This window comes from Phalaenopsis equestris, unplaced genomic scaffold (genome assembly GCF_001263595.1).
Source record: "Phalaenopsis equestris unplaced genomic scaffold, ASM126359v1 Scaffold000569, whole genome shotgun sequence".
NCBI lineage: Eukaryota > Viridiplantae > Streptophyta > Magnoliopsida > Asparagales > Orchidaceae > Phalaenopsis > Phalaenopsis equestris.
Genome location: NW_018165009.1, coordinates 59,803 through 70,809, shown reverse-complemented (window position 1 = coordinate 70,809; position 11,007 = coordinate 59,803). Strand labels below are relative to the sequence as shown.

The window sequence follows — 11,007 nt, the reverse complement described above, 5'->3', positions numbered from 1 at the left end:
TGGGTCATATATTAAAGTAAGGATGCATTTTTTCTAAGGGCATCTTATCATGAATTTGGAGTTCACTTATATTAGTCAATTTCTGGGTTAATATTTAGTTGGTCAAATTGATCGTTCAAGGGTTTATTTGGGCCACCCTGAATGTCAGTTGATCAACTGGCTACCCTATGGAGCCATGTAAGAACTAAAAATGTTAAATAGATTTTTGCATCCTAAGAAAGTCTCAGCTTCTGTTGGCTAAGTTAGTACAAAGTTAAGCCCACTAAGGGCTAAGTTATACGAAATGAGTTAATTTTGACCTTTCATTCTAAAAAGACTTGACCAAATCCATGAAAAACGGATTTAAGGGCTCAGTTGTAAATGAATAAATAAGGAGCAACCTAAGAAGAGTTTTATTTGATCAATTGAAGCTAATTTAATTAAATTAATTCAATATGGTTCAGATGGGTAAAACTCTTAAGCATTTGGCTCCTGGGAGGTTAAGACCAATTAGATTAATTGTGTAAAATGAATAATAGATCAAACTTTCTCGAGCATGATTTCTCATTGAAAATAATTGATTCCACTTATTTGATCAATGACAATTAATTTAACCAAACTAGGAAAATGGCCCTTATGAGATCAATTGGATTGATTGAATCAATATGACAAATTAAAATTTAACAAAAGTCAATCAATATATCTTGGACAATTATCAATTAATTAAAAACTATATAGTTGATTAGACAAAATCAATTATTCCAAATGCAGATCATTCACTTAATAGGGTCATATTAAATCAGACTAGAGTTCAAAGGCGTATAATAAAGTCATTCATTGGTCCTGGGATCTAAAACTTTTGAAAGAGGCCGAGCTAAATAATAAGATCATGTAGTTCAAAATTATCAAATGCCCTAAAAAACAGTTATATTATGGTATTTGATTTTATCTTGATCGTAGATGACCCACAAACCATGCCAAGGTAGTCTAATGATCAATTATATTGCAGAACATAAAATTGAACAAATTAGAAGAAGATTGGATACGTTTACTACATCATGGAATGGACTAAAATAAGCTTGTTAAGTGAAGCTAATCAAATGTTGACATTTTTATGCTTAAAATCTTTAAATGAGATTATATTTTTGTTAATAGAGTTAATGTTAGAAATTGAATAGAACTAGGCTAGCCAGCTAGTTAACAATGTCATCTACTTTAGGGTTTGAATCCCATTTTAGAAAAAAAAAATCTTATGAAATATGCACCCTTTATAGTGTAGAGGATTTTATTTAGGTTATGAGAGTTTGAGACATAAATTTTCTAATATAAGTCCAATGCCAATTCAAAATTATTAAGATAAAGGATGGAGATAAATTCTTTCACAACCAATTCTTAAGCACTAAATTTCTAGCACAATCTATTCTATTTCATAGCAAGAAAACCTTTCTCCAACATCTGCAAAGAGGCTAAAGGGAAGAGATATCAAAGCATGAATTATGAAAGCAAGAATGTTGATGAATAGAAGCAATAAAACAAACAAAAATGAACAAATTCTATATGTTGCTTAGAGTTGTGCCTTCATCGGGGCGGACTCATCCGAAAGGAAACCTTAGACTATACATGCGAACTCTACTTGGCATGGTAGACAGAGATGAGGTTTGGGTAGGGAACAAAACTACTAGAAGCTTGTTTGCACTCTTATTTGTTTTTTTTTTTCTTTTTTATTTTATCTTCTATATAAGTCAAAGAAGAAAGTAGGCAATGCTTGAGAATAAAAAATCCAAGATGATAAGTCGGCAGTATGCATTCCTCAAGAAGAAAAATAGCAATCTAGAATATGTCTAAGAGAGTGTTTTTAACAAGACGACTGCAATTGTTTACAAATCTAAGGTTAATCAACCACTTGGAACAAATCAAAGCTACATTATTCTCCATCTGATATCTTACAAGTGGATGGAGACGAGAAAGGGATTTTGTGAGATCAACAAAATTCACTAGCTTTTCAATTGCTTTGATTGATCAACATTATTTTGAATCAAATTCTAACTATAGAAACTGACATTATTTAAGATAAATATAACAAAAAAGGACCTAAAAGCTCACCTGCTTGATGAATGCAAGAACATGTGAGAGTAATATTTTCAATTTTAGAAAAAGAAAAGGCAAATAAAATGGATTAAACACATTTGATTTTCAGATGAGTTCATTTCAAGATGTATTTGAATATTCACTCCAAATCTGTTTTTCTACCTAGAGTGGTAGTTGTAATCTATGACTCATTCCAAGTAGAATAAATCTCAAATTACTCAAATTTCTTTTATAAGAAGATGGTTTCACGAAGACAAGAAAGACGGAACAAGATGCTTCTTTTCTTCTTACACAAATTAAAGTTCTTGCTAAAAGAAAGAAAGCAATTGCAGATGAGAAACATTGGCACTATCACTATCTTTGTCTCCATCGTCGCCCCTCTTACCACCCTTCCATGCCAAGATGTCTTCTACTCAAATATGCTTTCACAAGTAAGAAGTGTATATGGTAGAGATAGCAAGTTTTTCGGCTCGACAGCTACAATCAATATTAAAAAATTAGTATCATAATTAATTGTTCTTAGGGTGAAGCTCTTTTTTTTTTTTCAATTTCTCTTTATTTTATAAGGGCGGAGGACACCACTAAGAGTAAGAGAAAAAGAAGAAAACATATTCAAAATATTCTAGTAATAGGCAGGAACAGACTACTATTGTTCATCCATCCATTTAATCTTTAACAATATCTTAAAGTACAATGTCTCTCTAATTCAGAAATACGGACACTTAAGAGAAAACAACTATAATTAATCACCATCCTTTGTAAAATTGTCCCTTCTACCTTCACCAACTTACACCAGGCCAAAAGAAAATCTAGCACAAACCGAGTTAACGACCAAAATACCTTCAAAACTTTGACTATCTACAAAACTAATATGCATCTACCTATCAAACTCTCGTCCAAATAACAAAAATTCATAGCAAAATCTTAGTCAATATTTTCCATTTTTGCCCAACAAAATCTCAATTACAAACCAACTTTTTTTTTTCTTTTATTACACGAATTAACTAATTTTATCAATCTGGATTTCAAAAACCAATTCGTAAATCTCAAAAAAGAATTTTTAAAAGGTGGTTCATAACCCGAATCTGGCATTGACAACGGATTTGCACTGCATCTTTGAGATACGGTATTTACCTCACATCTAAAGACATCACACTTCTCACAGCGAAATATCAAACCATTGAGATATTCATCTCGCCACCATTACACTCGCAGTAGTCTTTTTTATTCAAAAAATTTTATAGCTCCGCCGAGTAAGATGTCGTGTCCAAAACAATAGAATAAAATAATAATAATAATAATAATAATCATAATAAAAAGAAAACTTCAAAAAGTATTAGCCATTCCAACATGGTGCATCTAGAGTAGGAATAAAGAATGAATAAGAAAATAGCATCATTATCCCACCATGAAGATGAATCACAGATGATGAACACCAACATTTGAAAATATTTAAGCTAAATTATAATCAAAACGAATTTCCTGGTATGGTTCGAACAGCTATATATTGTTTGGAGTCATAAAACCAAATTAGAAAATATATTGCGAGTTACAAGAAAAGAAATAGCTATTGACCTCAAGGTAAGTTCCATCTCTCCTTGTGAGTGTTGTTAGTATCATAAATAGCATCTCTTGGGTTCTGAGACGCCATTGTTCCCTTCACCTTGACCTCTGCAGGAAGCGGCTGCTGTTGCTGATGCTGATGCTGGTGTGGAAGGAGCTGCTGCTGATGCTGGGAACGGATTTGGAGCTGCTTAATTTGGTGAGCTGCTATGAGAGATTGCATTGCTTGATTATGGTCATAAAATTGCTGATTGGTTCCAAGAGATGGCCTGAAGTTCATCATTGATGCATTTGGTGTTATCTGTCCGGTAGCTAACTTCAATAGCTGCACCTCCTCGCGCATTGCATCATTTAGTGCTGTTGCAGTGATAGCAGAAATTCAGCTAAGAATAAAAATAATTTCAAACATCAACTTTCAACAGGATTAAAGGAAGAATAATCAAATGAATGCAAGGAAAATTTCGTAGAAGTTCTTTGGGAAGGTTGCAGCTATCTATAAAAAATGTTTGCAACATTTGAGAAATACTTTTTTAAGTTATTATGAGTATTATAGGCATTTTTTTATTCCTTCTGAAGAAATAGGATATCAACTTTCTTCCCACTACCAGCTTTAAGTGGATTTAGTTATAAAAAATTTCTTCTCATAAATTTCTAAAAAAAAATCTATAAAGTTGAATTCAAACATTACCGTTTCGCAAGCAAAGTAGTTAAAAAAATGTCCCAAAAAGACCCAAAGTTGATCCCAAATAAACATCAATTTTAACGATCTTTGCATCTCTCAAAATTCAATTATATTGTTAATCACTATGAACATCACAAGCAATTACATTACAATAAATCGGGAGGAGCCATTAAAAAATAATAAGATTGAAGGCTGCCACATAAAAGATAAATTAAAGGAAGATGGGCAGATCATAAAAGTATAATGCTACATATAGTGCAAATCTACATATTTTTAATACATGATAATGTTGTATGGGAGTAATAAAAGATATGATGCAGAACTGTGCAAAAAAGACTTACCATCCTGCAGATGGACCTGCTGTTCAATGGTTTGTAAACGCAGCTTCAACTCGCTGTTTTCAGCACTCAACCCGTTGGTGTCCCTCTGTAAGAGATGCAAGGGCAATCAATCATACAATTCAATATGAAATTTAACATGCATCGGAGAGCTGAAATTCCTATGTAAAGAATATTTAACAAAACAAAAGGAAATGCTTGTAAAAAAATAACAGTTACTGAATTCGAACACAAAACTAAAAATTAAAAAAAATAAAATAAATAAAATATACGTAGACTCTACTCAAAATGCAGAACCTTCAATTTCGAATTTAAAAATTGGCCTGCTAAGAAAATGATACTTTATACCTATTTTCAATGCAAAACTACAGCTTCAGTACATGTTCCTGGACGTACATCAAAAAAAGAGATAAATTCTATTTTCCAAAGGGGAGAATTTCATCACAAGCTCCACATTTTCTATTTCAGAAATATGAAAACATGCCAAGGTAAAGTGGGGAATATGTAAAAATTGAATTTTAAGTGTTAGATATGTAAATACATAGGAATTGATTGGTATGTACATAAATCTTTCAAAAAAAATTTACTCAAGGGACAGTTTCCAATTTGTGACCATAAATTAAAAAAGGAATTCAATTGAGATGCTGTGTTGGGTTAGAAATATGAAAACATGAGCAAGCAAGCCTAAGTTGAAGTCAGTATGAAGCTCAAAACAAGACCATGCTCAGGTATGCCGGAGAAAAATCAGGCCAAAGGCAGTCCCACCCCATCCATTCAAACAATATTTTCAAACTAACCAGCAAAACTGAACATAAGTTAATATATTGCTCACTAAATGTACATATAAGTAGAGGATAGATTCAAAGTATTATCATTAAGCTTAAACTTATGGAAAGAGCTATATACTCTGCAAGAGAAAAAATAACGGTAGTTCCAACAAAATTACTGGTATCATACTAAGATGCATACCCGTAGTATGGTCAACTGAGCTGACATTGTTGTTGCTTCTGTTTGAAGTAACTTAACTTTTCGTTCAAGCTCTGCAATGTAGCGCATTTTCCTTTCCTTTGATCTAGCAGCAGACTGCCGGTTTGCCCAAATTCTAACATACAAATAGATGGAAGTCAGTGAGCATGTACACAGAAAAGAAAAAGAATAAAAAATTACCTGGAGACAATAGTTTGGTGGGAAGTATAATCATACAAAAAATGATCACATCTTGCAAATGAATCATAATAATCGACACAAAAGTACAGTAGCACAATGTAAAAACAAATTATGTCACTGGAGAAGTAGATAAAATGTGTAATTGAAATTGGAGAAAAAATCCTACACAAAAAAATGCTGCTACCATATTCAGTTATACAAGGAGAAATAATGAAACGTAGCTCAGATAGAATTCCATTATCGAATAATGCTTCCAAATTATAAAAGGTAGGAAGGCAAAAGATATGGGTAAGCTAAAATATGCCTGCTGTTCTATCCTACTACTAAAACCGGCCTTAAACGTTTAAAATAGTCTGGTCAGGCTCAAAGCAAACATAAGTGTTAAAGAAGGCGGATGTAGGGTCTGTTTGAAGTGACTGCAGCTTGTTAAAAAAGGTGACTATAAAGTTGTGGGGAAAGAAACTATTTCTTAGGAAGCTACGAAGGGAATTATAAATACATATCTTACCAAAAAAAATTAGCCAAAAACTTTCTCAACCACTACACTTTAAAAAGTCGTTAAAAACCTTCCCAACAAAAAAATTTTTAGAAAGCAATTCCCCAAACAGAACTATAATGGTGGTCTGAAGTGCAATATTGACAGAAAAATGTCTCAAATAGGCCCTAGTCAACAGGTTAAAATATAAGAGGAAGCAAGACAGTTGAAAAAAAAAGGTACAGAAAGAACAAAGCATTGTCTTCTTGGAAACATTACTAGGATTAAAATTCCAACTTTCTCTATTACTGTTTAGCAGGGAATCAGATATGCTCTTGTCCTCTAACATTGTTTGGGCAATGGATATGATCATAGGAGCAAATTTGAATAATTGTTGAATTGAGAAGGAAGCTTTGGGAATGAAAGTGCAAAACAATCCATTTTGGACGAACTAAAGAGTAGAAGTTTAATAAGAGCTTTAACATGAAGAGTAGAATTTGTAATTTATGGAATATTATGACTCTAGAATTTGGCTAATTTTCGTCATAATACAACAAAATTAGGTATCATGCAATCCATTATGTTGAACAAACATTAGCAAGGAAACAAAATGTGTCTGCTGTTCAATTGTACTCCTAAAACCAGCCTCAAAAGTCTAACAAGGTATGGTCAGGCTCAAATCAGACATAAGAGTCAATGAAGGAAGATTTATTTAGTCAACAGTTTAAAATAAAAGAGAAACCAAAACATTTTAAAAAATTACAAAAAGATAAAACAAATCAGTCTTATTAGAAACCTTACTCTGTTTAAAATTCCATCTTCCTGCATTACCATTTGGCAAATAAATGTATGTAATGTGTCTGTGTGCCTGTGTGAGTGCGTGTGTGTGTGTTTGTGCCTGTGTGTTACGTATGTTTGTATGTATGCATGTAGGTGTGTGTGCAGGTTACCTATGTCTGGATGCATGTATGATGTGTGTGTGCGTAAGTGTGTTTGTGTGTTACGTATGTCTATATGTACGTATGTGTGTGCATGTAGGTATGTATGTTATGTATGTTTGTATTTGCGTGTGTGTATTCGTATGTATGTCTATGTGTAAGTTACGTATGTTTGTATGTGTGTGTGTGTGCGCGCGTGCCTGTATGCGCGTCTGTGTGTGTTTGTATGTATGCCTGTGTGTGTGATTTTGTGTGAGTTTCTATCTACATGCATGCATTCATTCGGATAAAGATACAAACAGACAAACACACAGACACACACATATGAATATTTATAAAACTAACCATATGAATTTTTTTAATTATCGGTCCGATGTATTTACGGGCGCCACGATCAAACCATTAGGAATTTGATAAAAATGCAAATTATGGGTTGGGGTTTTATTGTGAATTTTGATATTTTTGAGAGAATTTGAAAAATGGACGAAAGATAGTGCTAGTTTTGTAAGCACCTATTTTGAGTGGCATGTATTTAATTGCCCCAAAAAAGGATTGATTGAAATTGTTAATTAATATAATGGTCTATATTATGCAACAAAAAATTTAATCCCAAAACAAAACAAATTCCTTGTCCTCTCATTATCTTCACTTTTGCTGCAAACATAAATAATATCTAGTGTAAATGGAATTAATTTATCCGAATTCTGAAATTACTTAGTAAAAAGCTGAATGGATACAGCTATACAAGTCAGGATTTGACCTAATCCAACACAAATAGTTTGCACATAAGAGAATGTGACCATAAATGAATATGAAAAGCAATAAACAATATGAAAAATTATAGGAAAAAAAATTAAAAAGAAAAATTGCATGTGAAACCATGAACAACTGAAAGAATTTATTAAAAAAGATGAGATGCAACATATAAAATAAAACGTTTTTCTCTTCTAAGGAATATAATGTACATTTGTTCAAATTTTGGCTGTCATGCTTGCTTAGCAGCCATTATAGCTTTGTATAAAATAAAATTCTCGTTAAGTTATTTATTTTTTCTTTTATCGTATATAGAAACAAAATTATCACATTATTCAGGTTTAAAGTTTAACTGGGCCTGGTTTTCTGCATTGCAGAATATATACGAGTTTAAACCATCAACGAAGTGTATAAAAATTGGTTAAAAAGGTAATTCCAAAGGGGTTGGTGAACTAGAGAATAGAGAAAGAAAATCCATATGAATTAATTCACCATCAAAAAATATTACTGGGATCTGTCATTACTTCACAAATTAAACTCAAAAATAGCCCCACACTAATTGCATGCGCCCAATTTGGGCCAAAAATATCAAAGATCTCGCATTTTGTCCCTTGCATATACAAAATTATCACATTATTCAAGTTAGAAGTATAAATGGTCTTGGTTTTCTGCATTGCAGAATATATACGAGTTCAAACAATCAATGAAGTGAAAAAATTGGTAGAAAAGGTAATTTTAGAGGGGTTGGTTAACTAAAGAATAGAAAAAGAAAACCCATATGAATCAATTCACCATCAAAAAGTATTAATGGGATCTGTTATTACTTTACAAGTAAACCTCAGAACCGTCCCACTATTTCCATGCGCCTAATTTGGGCCAAAAATGTCACATATCTCAAATTTAGTCCCTTGCACAAACAAAATCAATGCAAAATGCCGCTCACGAACTAAATTGGGATCAATTAAATGTACTTAAGGAACAAAATTAAGATCAAGGTTGGATCAATTCTGTATGATTGAATGAATAACTTGAAAAAATGTGATACTCAAGGGTTAAATTGGTTGGCCACACACAAATAGTCAGGGGGATTATTTTGAAGAATAATCTCAACACAAAAATACATTTAATGAGTCAAACATTTTACCAAATGTTAAAAACAAGCACATGGCAAAACTAAATCAGTAACAGTAACTTTTCATGTAAACACCAAAAAATGGTGCAATGAGACCATCACCTTTATCTACTTTCTAATGCATTAGCTATGCCCACTGCTAAAGAACATTTTGCCATCTATTGAACAATCTGAAAACAGAATCAAAACTTGATAATAAAATCAAATTGGAATCATTTGCAATAAAAATTTACTCAGCTATTTCAATTGATTCATTACATGGCATCAACAGGAGATGGCACTTCTAATTTGCTAATTCTATACATTAATCAAACCAGACAAAGGCTACAAGTCATTTAACCAAATGGTCATAAAATTTCAAGAACTACAAGTTTATCACCGTAGCAAAGAACTAATAAAAATGATATATTTATATTCTCCCCATCAACAATCGACATTCCTAAGTTATTCATCTATTAAGTAAAATTGTATGGTACAGTAAAGGACCTTCATCACCTTTAAATGCCTCTTCAGACTTTTTTATAAGTTATTGCTACTCATCTTCCAATAAATGAAAAATCTGATTGAAACATGTATAATACATGGACAGTGCAGTGAAAAACATATAATATCATTGAATCCAACACAAAAACGCTGAATCAAATCCTTTTAAAATGGAATGTTTCGCGAGGGAAAGTTTTCTGCATCTAACGCCACATTTGACATTGAAGAAAATAATGTACATTCTATAATTCCATCTAATGAGAGCATCATGAAGCATTCTCTTGAATGGATTTCTAAACAGCCTAACGAGTAAAATACAAACCTCTTAGCTCGCTTTGGATCTACAAGGGCAAGATCAGCAAGCTTTGCTGCAGACATGGCTTTCTTTGTTTCTGCATCTGTTGGAATCTCCAAGCCAGATGGCAATAGCTCTGATTTCACTGAACTGGAGCCATCCATAGAGTAACTATGCTGATGCCTAAACTTGGGTTTATCATTCAAACTTGATTCCTGGTTCTCTGTCTGTTGTAGAGGAACAGGAGGCGTGGCAGTGCCTGAGGGATCATCCACTTCTAAGACCTCCCCTGCAGTTCCAGCAGATTTATTGAACTTTTCAAGATCAATGTACATGGAGAAGAGATCATCCTCAGTATCATCAAAAAGTGATGGGCTATCCATGCCGCCAACAACCCCAAGGTCACCGTCAAAACTGATATCATCTGGTAAGCTAAGAACCTCCGACCAAGAACGTCTGTGGCTGATGGTTCGTGTAGGAAAATCTGGCATCCCAATAATGTCCTGGCTGAACCCCGTAGCATCGGTGGCTGCACTGGCATCGGTGGATGCATTGGCCCCATCGTCAGATATCGAGGCTACAGTAACTGGGGATTGAGATGAAGATGAGGCCATGGCTGCAGATTTCATGGGAAAACAGCTCGTAGTCAAGTTAGAAGGGCCGATCATAGAGAGCTGAATCTAGCGGAGGGCCTCCACCTCCTTCTCCTTGACTCATAAACTCCCTCCAGAGAAAGCACGTACCCTTCAGCCTCAAGCAGCTCCTCGATAATGCACCATGTGAGCAAACTCAACTAAGATGCATCTCACAAATGCCAAAGCAAAGTGAAACCAAGATATTTCTGAAAGGAAGTCGGATCAGAAACAGACGAAGAATCAGACCTGAAAATGACTATTGCCAAAAATACAGCCAAAACCATAGCAAAAAAAATACTAGACCACGTTAAAGAAACGAAAAGGGCGGGCATGGAAAAAAAAAAAAAGAAAAGGCTCCAGCTTTTACAAGAATTGAAAAGCTAACCGTACATTCAGAAGAAACCATCACAAATAGAGAAGAAAACAGCGATTTCAGATCAGTAAACGGAAATTCTCACCGCATGCGGAGGGAAAACCTT

General features: G+C 33.5%; 1 protein-coding gene across 1 annotated transcript; it reads right to left on the bottom strand.

Moving 5' to 3' along the window:
• Positions 1–3,527: 3,527 nt before the first annotated feature.
• Positions 3,528–10,432, bottom strand: LOC110029390 (probable transcription factor PosF21; the record flags this gene model as incomplete). Its single annotated transcript, XM_020731659.1, has 4 exons — positions 3,528–3,987; positions 4,654–4,738; positions 5,620–5,752; positions 9,921–10,432. Coding segments are annotated over 4 exons (1,074 nt in total), but the record flags the coding sequence as incomplete, so codon positions are not given.
• Between the last annotated feature and the right edge of the window lie 575 nt (positions 10,433–11,007).